General features: G+C 47.6%; 1 protein-coding gene across 1 annotated transcript; it reads left to right on the forward strand.

Annotated features, from left to right (window-relative positions):
• Positions 1-224: 224 nt before the first annotated feature.
• Positions 225-24,730, forward strand: FBXO32 (F-box protein 32). The gene is made up of 9 exons (XM_084279894.1): positions 225-350; positions 3,389-3,501; positions 5,207-5,256; positions 5,926-6,018; positions 12,718-12,811; positions 13,691-13,875; positions 17,402-17,584; positions 18,712-18,855; positions 19,547-24,730. Exons 1-9 carry the CDS (start codon positions 235-237, stop codon positions 19,634-19,636), a joined length of 1,068 nt encoding a protein of 355 aa, XP_084136020.1. The 5' UTR covers positions 225-234; the 3' UTR covers positions 19,637-24,730.

Raw genomic sequence — 24,730 nt, forward strand, 5'->3', positions numbered from 1 at the left:
GGCTGGGGCGGTGCTGATAAACACCGCCACGTGCGGCGGGGGGGCGGAGCCAGCCCCGCGCTTCCGGCAACACGCCGCCCCGCCGCCCTATAAATAGCGCGGAGCGGTTCGGCGCCCTCAGCGCCGCTGCTGCTGCACCTACGCGATCGCCGTGTCCCGCTCCGGGTCCCGCTCCCGCCGCTCTTCCTGGTCTCGGTCCCCGTCCCGGCTTTAGTCCCGCCGCGTCCCGCCGCCATGCCGTTCCTGGGGCAGGACTGGCGCTCCCCCGGGCAGAGCTGGGTGAAGACAGCCGACGGCTGGACGCGCTTCCTGGATGAGAAGAGCGGCGGTTATGTCGGCGACATCAGCAGGTACCGACCGGCGGTTCGGTGCCGGGCCCCTCACCCCGCGGAGTCGCCAGGGGGCGTCGCCATGCGGCCGCGGCCGGGGGGACGGTGGGGAGATGGGGGGGGGGGGGGGGCGGTAAGATGGACGACGGCGGCGGTTGCTCCCCCCGTCCTTGGGCTGGGGGCGGCCTGAGGCGCAGACGGAGCGGCCACCGAGCTCCGGGCGCCCGTGGGGGTGGGAGCGGTGTCGCTGTGCGGGGCTACCGGTGACCCCGAGCGTTGATGTCGCTGAGGGGCTCGGCGGTTTTCCCCCTGGCCTGCTGTGAACCCAAACCGGGTTTTCGTCAGCCCCGGAGGGGTCCTGGAGCGCTGGGTAGGCAGACGGGCTTCCTTGGGGCTGCGGGATGGGGTGGAAAAGCGAGGAAAAGGTAAAAGCAGCGGCAGCCCCGCGGGCGGGGTGCCGTGCCCTCGGGGAGTATCGCCTGGGGGCTGGAGGGGTCCCCTCCTCATCCCGAAGCTGCCCTTTCCCGGGCGTCCTAGAGAAGCCTCCTGTGTCAGGAGCCGTAGATCTTTCCCCAGACCGTGAGTAATGTACCTTACGTGCAGCTTGACTAATCTGCCTGCAGAACAACAACAAAACCCTCAAGATGGTGAAGTGGTGCTGCGCTGCGTTGCTGTGTGCAGGAAGCCTTTGCAGCAGCGTGGGTGTGATCAGCTCACCAGATCGCTCCTGCCAAAACCAAACTTTTCTTGCAGGGCCGTGTTTTCATCTGCATGCAGTCAAGTTTGGGTTTGCTGGGATCAGGCTGAGGGTTGGGTCAGGGATATCCACTGTAAAGGGACTTGGAGCAAATGGGCATGCTGTGGACTGTTGCTGAGATGTTACTTTTTGAGGAGGTTTACATAGCAGGTTTCTATTGCTGCCTTTTATCTAATCTTTAAATAAGAAGTTTAGAATTCTGTAAATAGGTAGAAAAAAATCGATAGATTTGTAAATAGGTAGAAAAATGTCTAGCTGGTAGTGTGTGTTGGAAGTACCAAGTCTGGCATGGGTTTATACATCCTTTTTCCCATTAAAAAGTGAGGCGATGACATCCTTGGCCCTGGACTGAGGTTCCTGCAGTGTCAGGTCCTGATGCCCAACTGTTCAGCCCATCAAGATGCCTCAGAGAAGCATGTGGAAACCTGGCAGTACATAAACAGAGAACAATCTGCCTCCCATGCTGGAATTCATCTGCTGTTGCTGTTGGGAAGGTTTCAGGTTACAGAGTCATTCAGTAGGAAGTCAACAGACCAGGGTGTGCTGTTGACATGTCAGATTTAAAGCAGATCTGTCTTGTGTTCTTGGGCCTGGATTCTGCTGCTGCGTGGGGCATGTTACCCTGGTCTGTTGCTGAGCTCGTGCAAGCCTGATAAAATAGGAGCTTGAACACCTCAAAAGCTCAAGGAGCTTCTCCCTTACTGCAGTACTCTCTTCTCAGGTTTTGGTCCCCTCAGGAGAAAGCATCATGGATGGGGGGAATGTGTAGCTGAGATGTTCTGCTCTCAGGTTTAGGCTCCTCTGAGCCAGGCCCAGCTGGTGGAAGTATTTGGTTCCCTGAGATGTTGAGGATTTTGTCTGCCTGCATTGCTGCTGCTGTTCCCCTCCTGTGCTGGGGGGAGCTGCAGGAGTGATGCCTTCCCTGCAGCTCTGACACCAGGCCAGGGTTGTCTTGGAGCAGGGGTGGGGAGCTGAGGCTTGTGCTGCCCTGAAGCTGAGGCAAGTTTCCTTCACCTCTGGGGCCATGTGCAGGTGCCAAACCAGAGCACCCATCTGGCCTCTGCTGGGTCCCTTGTGGGGCCGAAACTCTGCCTGGGTCACTTCTATGTGCAGTGGTGGTGTGGCTGTGCTGACAGGTGGCAAACTTCCCTGTCCTGGGCCTGGGCTGGTGATCCCCGTATCAGTGGGGGAAACAAGGAGCCTTGTCCCACAGGTTTTGCAGGAGCCAGTGCTGAGTAGCTGTTGGTGTCTCTTGGGGTGGTGCTCGTGATATTTTTTTGGAGGCCAAGCAGTGTAAACAGGTCTGTAGAGGAAGCAGTCTGGCTGTGTAAGGGTTCTTGTGACTCTTGCAGAAGCAGCTTGCCCCTTGCCCACTGCAGTGAGCAGCAGCATGTTTCAGCACCTGTTGAGGTCCTGGGTGTCCCACGCACAGAGAGGTGCAGCCAGGTGCCTGGGACTCTTTTTTGAGTTAGAGCTGTGGACAGGCACTATACTGTCCCTTGTAAGCTGCTGGAGCAGTGAGTGTGGCTCTGTCCTTCTCCTGGGTGCATCACCTGTCTTCTCACTGGCTCTGGGCCGCATGGTGGGGGGGAGGGGGCTCCGCTGAGAGCTCCTGGTGGGTGCTCCTTGGATCTGCTTATTTAGGTCTGTAGATGGTGATGTTGATGCACAGCCTCTTTGTAGATAGCCTTTCATTGCCCTGAAAGAAAATAAGGGGTTATAGTTCCCTTCACTAATAATATAGTTACAGCAGAGCTCCAGCAGATGCAGAAGATGAGCACTCTTGGACAAGAGGTCCTAGCTGTTAATTTGTCCAGTCACTACTGTGGTGTTCAGGCTTGGCTGAGCTCTTTCTGTAAGCTTCGAAGAATGTTTTGCAGGAATCCTTTGTTAATGAGTATTTTAGTGCATACAGGTGTATGTTTTCAGATGTCTAAATATGTCCTTCTGTAGCAGTTTGGCTCAGAGGATCCCACATACAGTAGGAGGATACGGTGTTACTTAAAAGTAGAAACAGTTTAAGGAGAGGAAAAGACTGGCCAGCTGTGTGCCAGCAGTAACACAGCAATCTGTATTTCCCACTTCTGTCTGTTAGCTTAGCTAGCACAGAAATGAGGCACCAGAGGCTCATTAAAAAATACCATTACTGGTGCAAAAACTGCACACAGACTTCTTGAGCAGCCTGCGAGGGGGCAGCTTTGGAGCTTGCCACGAAAACCTGTGTATTTTCTCTCCTTACAGGAAACATGGTGTTGGGCAGACTGCAGAAATAAACCAAGTCATTTCTTTGTGTCATTCACAGCTTTTGTAAAAAGGATGATCACAACAAAGAGAATCTCTTCAACAGCCTGAACTATGATGTTGCTGCCAAGAAGAGAAAAAAAGACCTGCTGAATAACAAAGCCAAGATTCAATGTAAGATGTCTATTTGGGCTGTTTTCAAAAGTAAAGCTTGCTGCAGAAGAATGGAAAAGGCTTCATATCTATGGGTTTTGCATAGTGCTTGAGGAGTCTTCCAGAGTCTTGAAGGGCTTTGCGCCCATGTTTGACCTAAGCAGAGAACTTGGATACAAGTTTAATGTGAAGATTTATGCCCCTGTTAGTAATCCCTGCTCTGAGGAGTTGTGCTTGTTGTGTTCAAATTTGTCATTTGTGTTTGTCAGAAGGAGAGTAATTTTTTCCTATGGTACATTCAAATGAACCAGTTCCAGTTTTTTTTTCCCCGTAGACTTCCTTGTGCACAACAGGCTAAATTTATTCTTCCTTCCATATGCATTTTGAGTGCTAATCTACATGACTGGAGGCTGCGAGCCTGAATGTGAGCTTTGATCCTATCTGTGCACAGAGTGCATGAAAAATGAAATAAGACTTCAGCTGGCTCAAAACAATGGGAGGGAGGTCTGGAACCTTTCTGTAGGCACAGCCAGCAGCCGGGGGTCTGGGGTGGCACACTGGGAGCACCGTGCGGGGGAGCCCGCGGGGGCAGCGAGGGCTGCGCCGCTCGGATTGCCAGATAGGTACTGGAGTTAGATGCGAAGGCTACAAGTGTAAACACACACACACACAGAGGAAATGAGTTACAATTCCCACACTACTATTAGCTCATTGTGCATCCCCCAGGATTTTGGAAACTGGTGCCAAAATCTGGCCCCTCTGTGCATTCGGTTCTCTGAACAAACAAATGTTACCATGACAGTTTTTGCCTGTGTTCTGCTGTGACCTATTTAAAAGGGGCTGATGCTGGGTCTGTACGCCTGTAACTTAAGACTGGGTTTGTCCTTGGCCTCACCGTACCAGGCAGGAGTATGTTGCTGCATCCTTAGGTGAAAAAGACTCCAGGAGTGTGATACTTCCTTTAAGGAAAGGAATCTAGCAGGATGAGGAGAACTTTTCTTATATTAGCTGTTGAATTGAGAGAGTGTAGCAAAAGAAGGGTCAAAAGCCCATGGGAGAAGGGGATGGGAGGAGGCTCAAGGAGCGTAACTGCTGTTACAGTAAGGACTCCTCTGCAAACCAAGTTAGCAGCATGTGGTGGGTACAGGGAATCTATTTTGGGGAGTGGATGGGACAACTCCCATTTCTGAGGGAAGGGCAATTAGAAATAGGAAAATTTTGGTCCTAAATAAGTTTTTCTTTTTTAGCAAGTTAGTTGCAGGCACAAGCATGCTCCTCTGAGCCTGACCTCACTGCGAAAAGCTCTCTCCCACATGCCTGGTGTCTCATGACATTTTTGCTCAACTTCAAATTTGACATTCAATCCCAAGCCTGTAACCAAGGTAATGAATAGTTAATAAAATCAATAACAACAGAACCTGGCTGTCAGCCACACTTACTGTCTGGGACCGAAGAGGAAGAGGTGCTATGATATATCAGTGACCGACAGATTAAACATTTACAGTCTTGAACTGTGTCACTGAAACAGAAGCCCTTCATAAGGCTCAGGGCAGCAGTCTCAAATGTAACAGTGGCTTGGTGTAATGCAGGTTTTGGTTTCCAGTGCAGTGGTGTGAACACAAAATAACTTAATTTGCACTGAAAGGGCAGAAAGCGAGAGCAGAACAGAGGTCCAGCCCTCTGTGGGGGAAGATTAACTGAGTAAAATGTGTCTTTGTCCAAACAGATTTCCACCAGGAAAAGTGGATATATGTTCACAAGGGGAGCACAAAAGAGGTGAGTGCCTCCATAGGTTTTGTTCCCTTTTCTACTGTGTTTTTCCAAGCAGTGGAAGATCCTGTACTGATATAAATCATCAGAAGCTCTTGAGATAAGTGGGAGATCTGGTTTGTGGTTGGAATTTCAGTAACGATTTTAAGTCCCAGTCAGGGAGCCAGGGCTTGATGTACAAGGCTTGGTGCATGTGTTTAAAATATGACTTGTTTGCTTCCCTAAGTTAAAAAAAAAAAAGCAACAGCCATTTGCAAACCAAGCCATAATACTGTTCTTGGCTTCCACCCAGTACAGTCCTAACATGGAAAATGGTTGGAATTCATCACAACGGCTCGCTTGCGCTCATGGAGAGAAGCAGCCGTATGAGACCACTCTGAACTCACACCATATATTGAACCCCAGGAATGTGTGGCTTTCTCACCCATAAATTCACGGGTCATGAGCAAAGCTCGGGTTGCTCTTGGGAAACTACCGTAATCTACATTGGGCTATGCCCAATCTTGACGTCAGTATGTGCAGCTCTGCGGGAGACAGGCCTGCCTCCTCTGGCTGTGAGCTGGTCCCATGGTTTGTACCCGTTAGCTTGCTAAATCGAGTTGCCCTGGGTCATGTCTTCCTGATGCTGTCTGAACTTGTCTGCCAAAACGTGACCCAGACTGTTTTTCTTTTCAGCGCCATGGTTACTGCACCTTGGGAGAAGCCTTCAACCGACTTGACTTCTCCAGTGCTATCCTGGACTCCAGGAGATTCAACTATGTTGTGAGGGTAAGTGAAAGGTCAGAGTTTATTTTGTTGTGATGGTGGTGAAGGCTTTAAACTGAGCACCAGCTGGGTGATGGGAAGCACTGGTAAAAAGGTTGGAGCATGTAAGGGGAGCATTGGGCTTTGCGTGAAGTAATTGATGGAAATTGTATGGCTAGATCCCCAAAGTCTCCTCTTTGACCTGTTAACATGGAGTGGGAGTTGGTGGGAATGTAGAAGATGGGCTGTCCTTAGCCTAGCATTCCTACTACTTTATAGTTGTGAAATGGGACTTCTGAAACCCAGCAAATTTAGCTTCTTTTTCCTGAGTTTAGTTCTGTTTCTAAATGTGATTCCTGTAACCCCAAAAGGAGCAAGGGCTCACTGCAGAGGCCATAGCACACCAGGGACCTCTGCACAGGAGGCTCCAGCTCCAGAATTGCTGTGGAGCTTTGTCTCCTTTGAAGTGATACAGGAGAGACTCTGGGGACCTGAGTGTTTTGGGAATAAGAGGATGTGCTGGACCTCATGGAGACACTGATCTTAACTTCTCTGTTAAGGATTGTTGTTTCTCTTAATCCTGTGTGACTGGCAGCAGGTTCAGTGGGTGATGCCATTAGTTGGTAGGACAGTCATCAGCCCCAGGTTCCCCATGCTCTGGCTTTGCATAACAGGTCAGGTCTTTTAGCTCAGGGTGCCCAAGGTGGGGTGGTGGTGGTTGGGGGAACCACAGATCCTTGTTTATGTGCATGTGATCTGCAAATTGATCTTGAATTTCAGAATGCTTATCAGGGCTTGGAATTCAATAAGCTTAAAGCCCAAACCTGTTATTAACTTGAGGCTGTTTATAAACAGCTCCTTTTCACATCTGAGCAGTCGATCACTGGTGAGGTACCAGCTGTTCAGGTTTTAGGTTCTGGAGCGAGCAGGGTTGGTATTGCTTTCCCTTTGCTGTGTCAAATAACAGGAAAAGTATCTAAGGAAGAAACAATCTGAGCAGGTTCACCTTGGTTTGTTCACCTGCTGTCTAGGTGACAAGGAGTCTGAAAACCTCTGTCACCCTGGGAAAGGAACAGGGGTGATTCCCTGCAGGCTGTGCAGGAAGGGCACTGGAGGCAAAGCGGGTTAAAGTCCCTGGAAACATAGATTGTCTGAGCTCTGCTGTTCCTGTGACAGTTTGTTTTCCTGCTTGTGAAGAGGTGATCACCAGCACTGAGGTACTCAGTGTTTTCGTATACTGGTTGTATACGCACAGCCGTGTCATCTTGAGGGGGATTATTGTGAAAGGAATTGTTTGTGCCAAGGCTATAAGCCATTAGTCAGATATAAAGGAGGAAAATAAAACTTGCATTTGGTGCTCCAGAGATTCCTTGGCAGACTCTCTTTTGACAATGAAGAACTCAAGACCTCTGCTAAGTGTGGCCTCAGGTCATACTGTGCCATGTGATGAGCTTCTGCTGCTCAGCCTAGTGTGGTGGATGTCTTGCATGGTACTGCAAGTACTGAGCAGAAGTCTGGTTACCTTTTTTGAAAAGCAAACTCAAGTTCCAGTGAAGTTGGTGTGGTCAGGTCGGGAGGCTCAGGCTGAGTTTCTTCCCCCTTCTCCTGTAAAAAATTTACAAAAGCATCCCAAATCTATTGTGTACCCAAAACAGCAGCATTCTGTGTCCTTGTTTTGAGAAATTACCTCTCTTCTGAGCTTTTAAAAAGTAATTTCCCCCCTGGTAGTTTTAAGGATACAGCACTACTGAGAAGTATAAAGCTTTCTAATTGAGGCTGACTTGTGGTTTGGCAGATTACAGAAGATATTAAACCTGGTACCATGGATCAAATATAAAGCTGACTTTTTAAACTGAAGCGCTTGTATCGGCCAAGTCTCCGGTGGATCGTAGCTCATAAAACGCCTTCTGTGCCAGGTTTACTCACAAAAGGCTCTGCCTAGATGTGGATCTTGTTTATGGTCCTTTGCAAATTGCAGGCCTCCTAGAGCTCAGATGAGCAATCTGTCACATGGAAAATGCCTGGAACATTGGCAGGCAAAACATTTTTCCCTTCCCTTGCTCTCCTTGTTCTCTGTAGTTCTACCCATTGCTCGGGGTATCTGATTAATGTCACACTACTTAATTTGTCAAGCAAATGCTTTCCAAGGAGGGAAGTTTAGAGTTGGAGGCTGGGGGAGAGTATGAGGATGTCTGTAGGGGAAGAAAGAGCAACAAGCTGCAGGCTTGGGATACCTCTGGCTACACCCAAACTCACCCTGCAGAGCAATAAACTGCATCACCGCTGACAGCAAAACGGGTTTTCAGGCTGAACATCAACTTGCCTGTCTCAAAGCATTCTTTTCTGAACTTCTCTGAACTTTGGTGGTACAGTGCTTTCAATGCTGATTCTTTTTATAAACCTGCTTAGAAATGTTGGCTGCTTAAGATACACCCAACGTTTGAGGAGTTCCCAACTGATAAAATGGGCACCTCCTTCCCGTGAAGTGGTGTGAGCTGCAAGGAGCTTGGCAGATAATTTTCATGGACAAATACCATTGGCTGTAGCCAGTGAGTTCATGTAACTGAAGCAGAAGAGATTTTTTTCCTCCAAACTCAGTCTTGTCTTGACAGTCTGCTGATACAGCCCTGGAAGTGAAAAGTATAGATACTAGTGCTGTGATGGTCCTTGCTGATCACTAGAACTAGAGCATCTGCTCATATGTTACATGATAATGTCCCACTTTTCGTGCTAGTAAGGAAATGTGTGATTGACCCAGAGGACCCAAACTGTTCTAGACCTTGAAGCAGTCTTGGTTTCTCTGGTCTTACAGATTTAACGGAAGCATTCTTTAAGCATAAGTAATATGAGCAGAGACAAAAGTGCCTGCAGCCTAGAAGCTGTCGGTTCTTCAGGAACACTCTGTACAGATGACAGTGAGGATTTGCAGGCTGCTGCTTTCAGAAAGGTATGCCATATGGTTGAGGAGTAATGTTGCAAGGCAAGGTGCTGTTTGTGATCATGAAAGCTGAGGTCAGGTGAAGCTGCATGAGCACAGCTCTTCTGGAATAACACCATCTAGACAGTGTGCAGCCTGCTAAAGTTGTCTCTTTAAATTGAAGTTTTTATAGCACTTAGCTCTAGGAGGCCTGGATTTATGCTGTGCTGAAAGAGTATCAGCTAGATGCTGCCTCATGGAGGTCTGTCAGCACCTGTGCTGTAAATCATTATCCCTCGCCTGGCTGTTGCCTTACCTCCCAGCTGAAAGCCTGTGTGACATTTCAGCCACAAAGTGAAGGGCTGTGAGAATCAGGATGGGGAGAGGAATTCTTCATTGCAACATGTTTCTCAGTCCAGATATGAGGAGCCACATCCACAAACCAAGAAGAGCTTATGGATCCCCACAGGGTGCATCCCACCTTCCCTATAGCTGGTTTGGGGTATGAGAAGGTGGATTTACACTTCAGTAGTTTGAAACGTGCAATTTTAATCATTACAAAGCATTTCACTTTTTGAGGCAAGGTTACACCCTTTTGCTCTGTAGGTCTGCTGAGGCCCTCTTGGCTCTGTGTGCTATGAGCCCCTAGCTGTGGGTTACTTGGGATGTGAACAGCCCACACACCCTGGTGTTGAATGGGACAGTGGCAGAGGTGCCATCTGGCTGTAGCAGGTCTGAGCAATTCTGCACACAGTACTCGTGGATGCAGAGCAGCACGTTTTCATGGCCCTGAAACAAGGGCCCTTGTTCCCTGCATGTGGCACTAGTTTTTTCCCTTAATGTTTACAGGAAGAGGACCTGCTCTACTCCTGGAGCTAACTGGCTCATTGCACTGGCTGCTAGTCAGTGAGGTTTGAGCAGGAGCCCATTGCCCTTGTGGGGAAGGGAGCAGGTTATTGCCCCACAGTGGAAGGTGCTGCCTCTTGCCAGCTCTGCAGAGGCTCTGGGATTGCCTGCTGCATCTCTTGCATTTTCTCTGTGGCTCTGGGAGAAAAAAAATGTCAGGGTGAGGTGGTAGGAAGGATTTACCAGGAAAGCTACCAGGTCACCTTTTTTGACTTCTGAGGAGTTGGAAGAGTGACCTGTGATCTAATGCCCTGTTTCCAGAGGTGATGCAGACTTCCTAGCTCCAGTGAAAATCAGCTGGAATGCAATCACTTGGTGTTTTTGAAAAGCAGACCTTTTAAAATTGCTCTTAACCTTTTGCTGTGCACTCTCTCCTGCCATCTGTCCCTCTCAGTTGAGCGTGGGCTGGACTTAATGCAACTGCATCATGACACGCTTGCAGCTCTTCAGCCTTTTTACCCTACTCAGCATTAATCTGAATTCATCAGTCTGCTTTTAGTCTGTATTATGTGAGTGGCAGCATTGATTTATGGGGTTTGTCATAATGCTGTAGACCCCAATTTGGTAGTCCATTAGCTGAGACCCTACTCAGACTGTGCCAACGCTAAAAGACCTTCAAGCATGTGGGGCACAGATAATTGCAGTGATTACCTGTTTTGTGTATATGAGCACAGAAAATAAGTGTTTTGATTTGGAGCTCTAGCTGGTTGCTTCAGCCAGCAGTTGCTGGGGAGTGGAGTAGTCCTAGAAGTATTCACAACATAGTTTTCATATGGAATTTCATCTTGTGTTTATTGCAGCAGGGGAAGAGAGGTGACACGTATCTGAGCTGGATCACTGAACATAAACTGAACCTTGATAAACACAGACAAGGCAAATTCAAATCTGTTCCTTTGGCTGAATTAATTTTGTACCAATTTGGTGTTCTTGAGGGAACTGTGATTTTTATCCTTGTTCCTCTCAAAGAATGGCCCTGGCATCCAACTCCTGTGGTATTGCATTACGTGATGCTTATCACTGGGTGCTTTTTGGTGTTTTCAGTAATGGGCACAACCCTGCTAACACCCAGCCTGGAGGATGCTGTCTCTGTGCCAGTTCCAGAACCGTGCAATCTGGAGACAGCAGTTGTTTATGCACAGAAGAGCTGATCTGTGTGCGTGTGTGGCTAATGTACAGATGGAGTCTGGCAAGTCGATTGCCATAGGTCTGAAGGCTGAATAGCCTCATGTAAGCAGAGTAGTGTATGCTACTTTGGGAGACTGCTTTTTTTCTCTCTTTTCATGAAATTAAGGCCTTTTTTGAAACTTTTCAAACATGTTGCAAACTGCCTTGTTTGAGTGTCTAGTCCTTGTGGTCTCAGTATAGATGATATAGCAAGAAGACCCACTGATGCCTGTACACCAAATAATACCTCTGCATCTCTTGTTTCTCTGAATGAGCCAAGGAAACAGCCAGCCTGCCCTTCACAGGAGTTAGTGCAGGTCTCTCATCTTGTTTTCTTTCGGTCCTGGGAGATATTAATAGAATGTAAACTCAAAGCCACCTGATCATGGTGTTGGCCTGGAAATGAAACGGAAGAAGAGATCGGTCACTCTAGGCAACTTCACTGCTCCGAACTGGCAGTCACATGCTGGTGCTCGAGGTGAGCAGAGCAGGCAAACAGATGCAGCAGTACCTCTCCCTGTGCTGCCTGCTTTGTGGCAAGCTGCTGGTGACGTTTTGGATACGTTCCTGTCACTCTTCTAGCAGGGCAAACAGTTCAGCTCGTGACTTATCGTGTCTGGTCGAAAGGCATCTTATGTGACACAAGTAATGGCACCTTCCCTGGGCGCTCTGCGGTGCCAGCAACGGGATACTGTAGCTGCAGATGATAAAGGATTAATAAGCTAGTCATGTGGTAATGTGTTGATTGATTTGTAGCATAAAAGGTTTTTCCTTTCCTTTCTAAATTAAAACAGAAGGCAATGTACATCCAAAACAAATGGCCTGACATGTGGGCAGTCTGTGTATTTATATAATGCTGGGGGAAGGGAGGAGGAAGGCTTGGAAGATCATGGGCCACATGTTCTGCAGAGTGTGTTCTGTAGGAAACTTTCACAGCTGTTCTTGTGATGCTAGAGAGCTGGGGAGGAGAGGGCATCTTCCCTGTGGGAAATGCTTCCTTTAGCGACTGCAGCCCGGATCCAGCACTCAGCTAGTACGTGAGTCAGGAGGTTGGTGGTGGGAAGCAAAGCCTAATAGAAAATAAAACAGATTTCCATTAGGGGAGGGTAGCAAGTGAACAGAACAAACTGGGAGAGGTGGCTTGGTGTTGCTGCTGTAAGAGCTGAGCAGAGAGAAGGAAACCCTGGGGGAGTAGGGGTTTGTTTTGGGGGGAGGTTTTGTTTTTAATATAGCACTTAACCTTTCTGTCGTGGCGGCAGCGCTCTGACAGAACCTGTGCAACCCAGGAGTTTGACGTAAATTGTGGAGTCTGATTCTCATTAATGCCCCATCAATAATATCCCCATCCAAACAGGCATTTGCTCATCTTCCCTAATGACACGGCTTGTTTATGCCCCAGTGAAGGACGGTGACGTTGGCTGTTCGTTGTTCTCTCCGTGTGAATAGAGGCTGTCAGTCTGAGCACTGCTCTGTGGTTTCTCTGCATCTCTCAACCATGAAATCAAGGGGGTGGTTGTTTTTCCTCCGGAAGATCATTAGAATGCATTTTTAACCCCTTTCGACATGGGTTTTAACTATTTGGCCTCTGTTCTCCTTCTCCAGGCTCAGTTGTTCTGTCTCCCTTTTATTTCCAAGCAGCAAACAAGTCTCTGTTTTGCTGTGTCATGTGACCAGGAGTTAAGATTAGCAAGGTATCGCTGTGCTCTAAGGCTTGCGACTTCTATTTTTACCCACAGCTGCTGGAGCTGATAGCAAAGTCCCAGCTGACGTCACTGAGTGGCATTGCCCAGAAAAACTACATGAACATTTTGGAAAAAGTGGTGCAGAAAGGTAAGAAACGGAAGCAGTGAGGGGGAGGAGGAGGAGTCGGGTTTAATCCGGTGTACATGGTGGAAACCACATCCTTGAATAGTCAGGCGACACTAGATGGGTGAAGAGGGGCACCACTGCTTATTTATGTAGTTCCACTTTCCCTCTGTGAAGATCTGGGCTGGGGGGGAGTGGGAAGAAATGTCTGTATTCTAGGTATCTGAGAGGCGATTACTCCTCCTCCAACCTTCCTGGCTGCCCTGCCCCCCTTCTCCATCCTACTGAGTCCTATTTCTGACTGCAGAAGGGATGGCTGCTCCTGCCCCCAGCCTGGCACATTTGCAGCCTCTGCTGCCACGCTGTCAGCAGTTTGCTCTATCATCAAGTGCTCCAACTGCTCCAGAGGAAAGGAAAGCTCGAGGGCTGTCTTCACCTGCTGCGGGGGCTGAATTGTGGTTGAGATGTGCCACTTCCCCCCTCAATGCTTTAGCTCTGCCTGAAGCCTGGGAACAGGGTGCTCTGTTTGTGTGTGTATGCAGGAGAAAGGAGATTCTGAGCTGTCTCCCTGCATGTCAGCTGGGCTAGATGGGGAAGAGGTGCACACAGATAACCTCTGTTGCATGTTGGAGGGGAAAGCTGGCTGGTTGCCAGTGGCTGGAAATGGGAATTGCTGCAGAAAGGACAGATATCTGCTTATCCTGGGAGGATCTCTTTCCATCTGCTGTCCAACTGTCTGTGCCTGGCTAATGTTTAAGTGCTTCCTCTAAAAAGAAAAGGGTATGCTGGCTCTCTTGGTCTGTGAGGTTATAGCAGGTAATGTGACTTGCCTGAGACATAACGTGTAGATTCAGAAAAGGATTTGGGCAGTTCTCATGTTTAACCTTTTCTTTTCCTCCAAAGTCCTTGAAGATCAGCAGAACATCAGGCTAATACGGGAATTGCTGCAGACCCTCTACACATCCCTCTGCACTTTGGTTCAGCGGGTTGGCAAATCTGTCCTCGTTGGCAACATCAACATGTGGGTGCACAGGATGGAGAGTATTCTCCACTGGCAGCAGCAGCTGAACAACATCCAGATCACCAGGGTAAGCACAGTCCCGAAGCCAAAAAGTAACGTGGCTCCTCTGTGAAACCTTCTCATGTAGCAGCTCTCGCTTGAGTGACTGCATCCCACTGTCCTCCCAGTGCACGCACAGAGTGCTGGGGAAGGACCTGGAGTTGCCAGAATAACTGGCTGATGCCTTCCCAGCACTGTGTCCCCAAATTCAAATTCTGTGTGTGCAGCACAGGATCGTGCTCGCTGTTACTGCTCACAGACTGTGGCTTCACTCCTTCATGGCCGTGAGGTGCTGTACACACAGAGCTGGGCAGGAAACCATCTCTGCCTCCTGAGAGCCTTCAGAGATTAGGCCACAGTATGAAAAACAACTTTTAAAGGCCATTTCTCATTTTGAGACAGAATTGACTTATCACATAGTTGAGGTTTTTAGATTTGTTTAATCTGTAAATTAAATGCAAATTTCCAGCTAGCTGCATAACTTCATGCTTCCTGGCTGGAAGGATCAGTGATTCTTCCAGTAGTCTGGAGCTGCCTGTTCCAGCCGGACAAGTCCTGCTTTCACAACATCTGGCTTTTCAGCAGCCTCTGTGCAGCTGGGAAAGATGTATTAGCTGATAAATTCCTAACCTGGCTTTGCATGGGAATCAGACCTTCAGAGAATCACGGAAGGGTTGAGGGTAGAAGGGATCTCTGGAGCTCATCTGGACCAGTGCCTCTGCTCAAGCAGGGCCACCTACAACCAGTTATTGCCTGCAACCATGTCTAGAGTTTTTCACTTCAAATGGATATTCCACAGAACTGCTAAAGCTTTTCCCTGGTGCTGAGCTCTGGAGTGGTGTGCCCCTGGTAGGACTTTTCTGCAGCAAACTGGTCTGTGAAATTTCCACTTGGGCAGACCAAGGCATGGCTTAAGGAAATAAAAAGTACTTTTTTTTCCCTGGTGGGTCAACCAGAGAGGAATTTTCAAAGAATAAAGCAAAGGTCTGATTCCATGGTACATGGCTGTGTTCTCTAGGAACATTAGGAAACAATTTCCAGTCTTTCAGCAGGACACAGCAGATGATGAGCTCTGGGAGGTCCCAGGGAGTCTTAAGAGCTGCAAAAGCAGCATGCCATATCTAATCGTGGTCTCTGCCCCATCTCTGCTGTCCAGCTCTTGGGAAGGGCTGCAGCTCCCTTTGGCTGTTGGGGGGGGTTGCTCCTGGGGTGCAGCAGGTCTGTGAGCTTGAAAGCTAAGCTGCCCTGTGTCTGGGCACTGCTGGGGCAGCTCCACCTGGGCATCTGCTGCCCTCAGCACACCAAGGGTCAGGACTTACTGCCTGCTGCTCAAGTCAGTAGTACCATGTGTGGGGCTTCCCCATACTTTGGTGTCTTGCAAAACAGAAGCATTTCAAAGAACCCTGCCTATCCAGCCAAAAGTGCATCAAAATAGCACTTGTGAACAGAACTGTCTCTTATCTGTGCTTATGTGTGGGTTTACAGCCACTTTTCTAAAATAAATCTCAATCTTAAAAAAATCACACTATGCAAGATGGTTTCAGGCCAATCTAGAACAAAACCACCTGAGTGTGGAGGAAGGAAGAACAAGCTCAGCTCTGTGCAGCTAGTTGGTTAGTGTACTGAGTACTGCTGGTGTTTCTGGAAGGGGAAAATGTCTTGCAACACCTTCATCTTAAAAAAAAAAAAAATAAATTTGCAGAATACTGTGTGTGCTGAAGCTGCTTTAAAAAAACCCTCTTTCCAGAAAGTGACAGCATACAGATCTGCACTGATGTAATCTGTGTTCTTTCTCCAAAAAAAGTAATGTTTGAAAAGCCCTGGGAAGGAGTACTGAGGGAGAAGTAGCAGATAAGTCTTTGGCCCTGACTCTCAGAACCTGTAAGGATTTGCTTGAGTCCTACTGCTTTCTTGAGAAATGAGAGAAGCAGAAGCATGAGGGGTGTTTTGACCCAGGAGCCTCCTGAGTTTAGTCCTACCTGTTGTGCCTGATTAAAGCTTATATGTAGAGACTGCAGGAGAAAGACTGGCAAGGAAGATCAATGTGAGCTGATCCAAGGTTCTGGTGTGGTGTTTCTACCCCAAATCACAACCTCAGTTTGCACTGTGAGGCAGGGATACTGAGTATGGGCTTGTGGGTTGTACCAAGGGAGCGTCTACCTGTCACCAGGCAATCTAGCTGCAGCTTAACTCTCAGCATACAGCATTAAAGTCTTCGTGGGTAAAAAGTGTCCTCTGGAGATGGCAGAAGACAGTTTGCTCCTGAAGGGGTTGTCTCAGGCCTGTCTTGCTGGCAGAAATAGCCAAAAATGATGCCTTGACAGAAAAACCGTGGTCCTTGCAGATGCTGGGCAGTGCTGTGTGGCCCCCCTGGGCTGGGTACTGAAGGGAAGGTGGGACCTGTTTGTGTGCAGACATACTTCTTGTGCTGGTGGGGGTTCACATGCAGTGGGGCAACTGGAGATGGGACTGCATGATTAAAGGCAGCCTTCTGCAGTGTTCCTCTGCTGGTGGCAGTCTGCAAGCTGCTTGGTTGAAATGGTTAATAGTTCTGCCAGTTGTGAGACGGGTGCTGTGACTCTGACTTAAAATAGCAGCATCTCTGTGCAGGGTAAATGATAAACTTGGCACATCCATCTAACATTGTTTCTTTGTTGGGGCCCAATCCTAAAAGCTGCTGTTTGCCTTAATAAGGCTGGGGCTGGTTTTGGAGCAGCTGGAGCCTGAGTTGTGGTCCCTGCTGATGCCTTGCTCCCATGAGTGCCTTGGATTTCCCCAAGTGCAGGACTGGCTGAACCATTAGGGCAAGTTTGTCCTGCAGCTGTGTCACTGTGCAGACTCGCAGAACAGTCTTGGACCCTGTGTAGATCAGGTGAAGATGGGTGGGGGTGAAGGTAGCTTTTGGCTCTTCAGATAAGGATTTGCTTTGGTGTGGCTGAGCAGGCTGCAAAACTGTGGCTGCAGCTGATGGAAAAGGGGCAGGTCCTTCAGGAGGAGAAGTTATCCTTGCCAGCAGTGACCTGGGAAGCCATGCAGGGAAAAATCTTGCTGTGGATACTCATCAGCCACTGCTGTGGCTACAACAGAACACTGCAATGGCATAAGCTGAAACACATCAGAAAAACATGAGATTCCCAGCAATGTGTGTACTGGCAGGCTGAAGTTGAGAAGTAACGTCCCTTGTAGTGGAGAGACTGGGCTGGTTAATAGCTCATGCCATGGTATGGGCCCAGGTCCTGCTGCAGTGAAAGCTGGTAGTGGTGCTTCTGCGAGCAGTCTCAGGACTATGGATGTGGGATATGGATGGGAGAAGGAGGCTTGAACTGCAACTCAGCTCCTAACTCCTGTAATACCAATACATATCCCCTTCCTTGAGGGCATCTCTGGGGCAGAAAGTCAAAAGTCTCTCTGTAAAATGTCTCCTTACTCGGAAGAGTGAACTGCTGCTCGTTCTCTGCGAAGAGCAATGCTTAAAAAGCAGGAATGCTCCTGCGAGCTAGAACTGCTTGGGTTTTCCAGCTTCCTGTAAGCTCATCTTTTTCTGTCTCTTCCAGCCTGCCTTCAAAGGAACCACTTTCACAGACCTGCCGCTGTGCTTACAACTAAACATCATGCAGCGGCTGAGTGACGGGCGAGACCTGGTGAGCCTGGGTCAGGTGGCTCCCGACCTGCAGGTGCTCAGCGAAGACCGGCTGCTGTGGAAGAAGCTCTGCCAGTACCACTTCACAGACAGACAGGTAGGAGGAGGGATGCAGACTTCCATCAGTTACTGCTTGTACCCCACAAGCAAGTGAATGCACATGGGTAGCACAGTCCTTAACTCGACCATCTCTTGGATCAAAAGGCTGTGCCGTAAGCTGATTAATAAAAGCTGGCATGAGAATGGCTGCGGAGATGATTTATGTAGAGGGGTTTGCATGCCACAGCAATGATTCCTGAAATAGGAGCCTGAGGAATTAGTCATACGGTGAACTTCAACCCTAATCCAGGTGGTAACAACTGCAAGTCATGCAGTTGCTCCTCACCCCACGTGTGGAGGGAAAACGTGTAGGCAAGCTCCAGCAATCACCCTGACGTCCCAGGGCCTGCCACCCTCGCAGAGAATCTCTGTGGATGTGGTCCATGAGCGATGAGTTGTCCTCTCTTGCCCTTTAGAGCAAGAAATCCTCTCTGAGCTGTTTTGTGAGTGACAGGACAGTATGTGGAAAACAGCCCTGCTGCTACCCCTGTTGTACCTGTGTAAACATCTTTGTCCCTTTACAGGCTGGTCTATCTGGGGTCTTCTAAACTGAAAACCAACAAAAGTCACTCTCTGAGTGAATGTCTGGGTGCTCATACCAGACCTTTGCTCTTCAGGGACCATGTACCAGATTTCTTTGCCTTATTTGCTCATTCTGAATCTCACTTTGGAAATGACTCTGGAGGAGTTAATTTCTATTAACAAGTAAATTCAAATCCAGTTTCTGCAACTAATTAACTCTAAAAGAAAGGTGTGTTTCTCCCAAGCTAATGTGACAAACTGATGATTCTTAGTCAAGGAAGAAGCAAAATACTCTCATTTCTGAAACTGTTAAATACAGCTATGCTCACTGTCCTGCCAGCTGGAGACCATGGCAATCGTAGCCTAGGGTTTTGGGCTTTTGTACAGTGATGTGCATGAAATGGGGGGTGGACCCCAATAACGGCATCAGATGAGGCTGTTGCCCTCAGGAAGGTGGTTATAGCTGGATATTCAGAGCAGGACCTTTCTTGTTAAAAGGGAACTGTTACAGGACTGGCAAAGAGGACATGTATGTGAGGGTGAAAAGAACATGAGCTGGAAAGAACAAATCTTTTTTGACCTGCTACAACTTTTTTCTTTAAGATTCGCAAACGGCTAATCTTATCTGACAAGGGACAGCTGGATTGGAAGAAGATGTACTTCAAGCTCATCAGGTGTTACCCACGGAAGGAGCAGTATGGTGACACACTGCAGCTGTGCAGGCACTGCCACATCCTCTCCTGGAAGGTATGAGGTGCTGGTGGGGCAAACTCAACTGGGGCAGGAGCCGGGGTTATCCAGCGCTTCCTCTGACTGTAGCTGGGTTAGGGTGCTGCAGTCCCTTTGCCTGCATAACCTAGTGCTTCCTGCATCTTAATTCTCCCACAACTATTAAGACACTTTCTCCTCTGAGGTCCCCTCCTGATGTTGAACAAGAGTAGTGGCCACCAAGGTCAGAAGGGAGGGAGCCTGGCATGCTGTAGGGTTGCCTGTGGTGAATCATCTTAGCACTGACAGCAGCTCCCACCTGTTACCTGGCAGCAGAGGTCTTGGCAACAGGATTAGCTGGGATGAGAGCTGATGGCGATGAAACAGCCCAGGGCAAAAATCTGCTGGCTGCTATGGTGATACCCAAGGCGTGTCTCTGGCATTAAACTGCCATAGCTGATGGTAGGCTCTAACCTCTCTTCCCTCAGAGAAGAGGGGAATAGAGAAAATCAGATCTTTGCTGGTTTTATTTCCTCTGCCTTACCAGTAGCCCCCGAAAGCTACTGGAATCCCAGTTCTGAGCTGTCTGCTTTGCCGGGAGTAGAACTGTTGTTCTGGGCTCCACTCTGTTGCGAGCAGGGTGTCTGGCAGAGCGGCAGCACGAAGTTGGCTGATGCTCTGGCGCCCATTCCACAGCCTCTCTAAATGGAGTTGTTTTCTCCTTTCCCAGGGTACCGATCACCCTTGCACAGCCAACAACCCGGAGACTTGCTCCACCTCCCTGTCGCCGCAAGACTTCATCAACTTGTTCAGGTTCTGAACTTGGGTCACCGCAGCTCACGCGATTCTTACAGGACACTTTATGCCACTGAGCTTGGACACTCCATTTGTAAATAGTGTAAATATTCGTGTCTGTTCAAAGCTCCTGAGTCAAGGAACAAGAGGATCTCAGAGATGAAAGGTGAAGTTGCTCGCTGACGTGCAGCACTTAAGGAATACAGACTTCCATAGGACTGGTGTATAAACACAGCATGTTGTACAGAGTCCCTTTGTTACGATCAGAGTACAAGATACAGGGCGAAAAACTTCATGTTTTGTTTTTAGAAGTTAAAAATGAATTTGCCCCACAACCATTTGAGAACTCCTTTGGTTTGTTTCTAATAGAGAGGAAGCAATATGAGGCTAGGACTGTTGAACTGTTTCTCCATCTGGTTCTATTTAGCATACGTATTTATAAATATGAGGTTTTTAAAATATTTATGAAAAATATCCCTGTGACAAGTTTAATAATACTTTTATGTTTTTAAAAAGGACACATTCTGAAATACTTAGGATGGAACTCTAGCCTACTAGCGAAAGAGAATCGCACCATACCGCTTTCTACCTCTGATAGATTGAGTACCTTTCAAACAAAAATCCGGTGTACAATGTGAACTTTTGTAGTTTGTACAGCGATTTAAAGGGAAATGTTTGTGACAGTAAGCATCTTTTCTTGGGTTAATGCTTACCTCTTTACATGAGTTTTCTTGCTCTACTCAGTGCTTGAATGCCTAGATGATAGGCACTGTATAAATACCTAAGACTTTACTCCATCCTCTTCTAATTTTTTGGTTTTATGAAAAACTAAGCAAAAGAGAAAAGAGAAGCCACAAGGATGAAGATTATTTAAAGGGGAGGAAGTTCTATAATAGAGAAACAAAGGACTGGATGTAATCTCAAAATGTAAATCTGTATTGACTCCACTAGGTTAATTGCACTGGTTGAAATCCCAAGGGTAGAATGTTCCTTCAAGCCCCTGTTTTCCTAGCTTTCCAGCATATACACAGCTCTGTGGTACTTCTGTCAAGTGACTTCGGTCACCTTGGAGCTGGTAAAACATAGGGAGAGCTGGGCTGTTGAACATAGTGAAACGATGCAGTTTTTACTCACTGGAAGACTGGCAACATCGTGTTTAATTTCAGACTACTGGAGTTCAGGGTGATGAGCGGGACAGTGTGAAGGAGTCGGTCAGCACTTGCTTAAACCCAGCAGTCAGGACTGCTGTAAGCAAGGGAGTGCCAACATGGCACTTGACATCTTTGGTTATTTCTCCATACCAGTGGCAGAGACCCAACCTAGTCCCTTCTACTTCCAGTGCTGACCACATTTGTGGGATCTTCTAACACTAGCCAAGAGCTAAATTTTCAGTGCTGTGGAGCAAGTGGCCAAACTCCTACTTCACTGTGGCCATGGTCAGGCTCACCACCTCTGTTGCATACAACGCTTTGCTTTTCCCCTGCGGTGGAGCTAGAAGAATCCAGCTCATATCTAACAATTTGAGAACCTGCAGTGAAAGGTTTTTTGCTGTTTGCCAGTAGATTTCCTGTATAGCACTTTCTCTGTGCGTGATGTAATCAGGATGCCTCAGAAGGGTAAATACTGCGTGGGTTGTGTGTGACTATGTACAAAGAATTGTGAGGAAGAGGAGTACTCAGGACAATTCAGGAAGAACTACTTGAGTTAATTATTGTTAAATATTCTTTTCTCTTTTTTACATTTTTATAACTGACTTTCAACACTTTTCTGCAGCTCTTTATATTTTAAAAGTTTGACAGTATTTGCATTTTTGCAAACTAGATCACTTTGCATACTCTTGGAAGAGGCATGAAAAGGGTAAAAATAGCTGCCTCTAGATGGAGCAGCGGGGAAGTGGGGAGGAAAACCAGGCAAATGCTGACAAGAACTGCTCTTCTGCCTTCCAACAGCAAACCAGACCTTCTGCTTTTCCAGAGAGCTCCATGAGCCTGTGTTGCCCACAGCCATGGCTGAGAGCTTGGTGCTCTCCAGAGATGGGGAGAAAACACATACAGGATAGGGAGCTTTATCCTGGTGTTTGTGCCCCATCCATCATTTTGCTGGTGGAAAGCATAAGCCTGCTGATCTATATTCATGTCAACTGAAAGTGATTTAAAAGCTGTTAACTTGGAAAACTGAACTTGTGCTTGTTTGGGGGGAATGTTTGTAAGTGAGGGAGGCCAGTTTCTGTTTTCACTCCTGTATCAATGGCAGTGGGTGGATGAAGCTGAAATCTGGCTTGGTGAATGAGGCCATTAAGGACAGAAACCTGCAAGTGAAAGAGTGAAGCTTTGCCACTGTATTGGGAGATTCCTGTAGTTCATTTTTCTAGCAGCGAGAGGACCTGGGTGCCTCAACATCTTCTGTTTCCAGCCCTGACTCAGCAGTTGGTTTGTTTTGTTGTCTTGCCCCTGCTACCCATAGTGAGCCAGCCTGTTGTGATGGGGATGCAATATGGGTATTTCAGTATGAAATGCTGGGGGCTTCTGCCTAGTTGGAGACAGTGCTTAGCCAGTGGCACTTACTCACTGTAGGACTGGGTGAATTTTAAGCTCAGGTTTGACTCAGACATAGTGCATTCCCTGCATGACAAGACAGAAAATCCCAGCATTCAGCTGCAGTTTGGGAATGTCTTGGCTCCAGTCGCTGCCTTGATCAGCCCTTCACTGGACTTGAGCACAGAGTTTGTGTCCCCTGCCCAGAGAGCAAGGGCCATGCTGACAGCATACTTTTAAGTGCAACTGGGGCTCCTATTTATAAAACTTACTTCAATTAGCGTGGGGTTGTTTTGGTATTTTATATTTCTTAGCACTGTGTAGATCTCAAAGGGTCAAAGTGCTGAAGGCGATTTGTTGATACATAGAGACACTTGCGTGTCGCCTGGGCAGGGGCCTGGGAAGTTGCTGTCAGTGAAGCAGCAGCAAAGCAGCAGCAAACCAGGCAGCTGCTGTACCAGAGGACAAAACAGACTGAAAGGAAACTGAATAAGCCTGGTTTGGTTACCGCCTCAGCCCTCACCCTCCTGCTGCAGCCGCTGTCAGAAAAGGCCTTGGTCTCTTCTGAAGAGCCATTGTTTCTCCAGTGGCTGGTACAGGGAGATACTGGGGTGGATTCAATGCTCTTGTATTTAAAACAAAATGCTGTTGTATCCCAATACCTTCGTCTGCTTATAAACAAAGGGATGAGTATTTCAGCCCTGCACAGGCTGTGCTGGGCTGAGGCTGGCAGAGTTATGAGAGAGTGTAACAGGGCCTGGAGGCAGGATGGGGTAAGGCTACTCTGGGGCAAAAACTCTCTTTGTTTCAGGACAATTGTGGCAAAGCTGTTGCAAAGGGAAAACAGGCTTTTACTTGTGTTTTGGAAACAGAATATTCTTTTCAAATGACATTTCACCTTCCAGTTAGCTGATGTATTGCCATTAGACACGCATTGGTTCTTGTACCAGGAAAGGAAGGCTTTTTCACTCTTCAGGGTTTTCTCTTTGCCAGCACATCCAGAGAAATCCCATTATCTTCAAGGGATGCAGTAACCAGTGCAACAGTGTAGAATGCCATGCTGTGAAGAGGAAAAACAGATCCATGCAGGGAAGGAGACTTGGGAAGGGGAGAGATCCCAGAGATCTCCACTTCAGCTTTCTAGAAGAGGCAGGTGTTTGGAGTTCAGTTTAATGTGATAGCCACTTCAAGAGGCACAACTGCAGCTGTACATACCTTAAGCCTTTTATATTAGCTATGATATGGTAAAGTTTGATCAGAAAATGTGTGCACCTGCCCTTACATTGTTTGGGTTTCTTTTTTTTTAATTGTTGGAGTTTCTAGTTCCTTTTATTTTTTTTTAATGTGATTAGGAAAACTTAGGAAGACATTGCTTTGTATGTAAACATTTAATTGCACCCTGCCACTTTCTGTATATGGAAATAGCTTTTTTAAATTATTTTTCTTTGCCCCCAGGTTTAGAACTCATTGTGTTTCCATTTCTGCTTGACTTCGGTTACTCTTAGGAAGCTGTTGCCTTCTAGAACATAAGTGGGTACTAAACCAGCTTTTCCTGCCCAGAAAATTCCTTGGTCCTCAGTAACTACAATTTGATTTAGAGCAGGAACATTTCAAATTCTGTTATGTAGCTAATAAATCAGATGTGCTGTTCCATGCTTATCTCCTGCTCAGTACAGCACGCCAGCGTTGTCCTCTGGGGCTGTTCTTACAAACACGTTGCACAGCTTCCCCATAGATCAGCACTTTGCCAAAAAGCCCTAGCTTTACATTAAAACACTGCTCTTCCTAGCCAGCCTGTTTGCAGAATCACAGACCCTGTGGAGCTGATGGCTGATCTGGTTGATACTCACGGTTACGGGGTTTGGGCCCCTGGGGCATTCTGCTTGCGTTGCTTTTCTCAGCTCGCTGTTTACAGTGATGCTTGTTAAAGGCTCTGGGGATGGGGCTGTCAGCATGTCTGAGTGCCTTCACTGGTGCCCGATTCTATCCCACATCTTCCTCCAGTGATCTTGTTGGAGGTAAAGTGACTCTACAGGGTCTGGCCCCAGGGAGAACAAATCCATCTTATCCTGGACCATGCAGTCTCAGGTATCAATTCTATGATTAACCTGCCTTGAACAGCAGAGAGATGTTTTCCCTCAGTTAACCAAGCATGGCTGCTTCCCTTCCTGGGAGGGCAACTGGGGGTGGAAACTGCATTTCTTTAGCTATCATGTGCTACACAGGCTGCTAACAGGTCTGCTACCAAGAGAAAGTTTTAATTTGAAACAGCAAATACACTCACCTTTAGGAACTAATCTACAGTAATTAGAAATACCTACTTAGAGATGGAAGCGAGTGTGTGTTCTGTTTTGTTTTTCCTTGGAGTTGTAACTAGAGGTAAGAAGTGAAAGGCATCCCTTTGTATAGTAAGACTTCTGTTTAATATTATTGTGTGGTTAAAATCCTTCCATTATAAATTTGCACACTTTGTTTCTTCCCATGCATGTTCAACTCTGATTTTTACAGCTGTTCTGTGCAGGCAGTAACGTATTTTTGTAAAACATTTTTGACACTGAATTGCAATAAATGTTCAAACCATGTGA

This window comes from Gallinula chloropus (genome assembly GCF_964237585.1).
Source record: "Gallinula chloropus genome assembly, chromosome: 2".
Classification (NCBI taxonomy): domain Eukaryota; kingdom Metazoa; phylum Chordata; class Aves; order Gruiformes; family Rallidae; genus Gallinula; species Gallinula chloropus.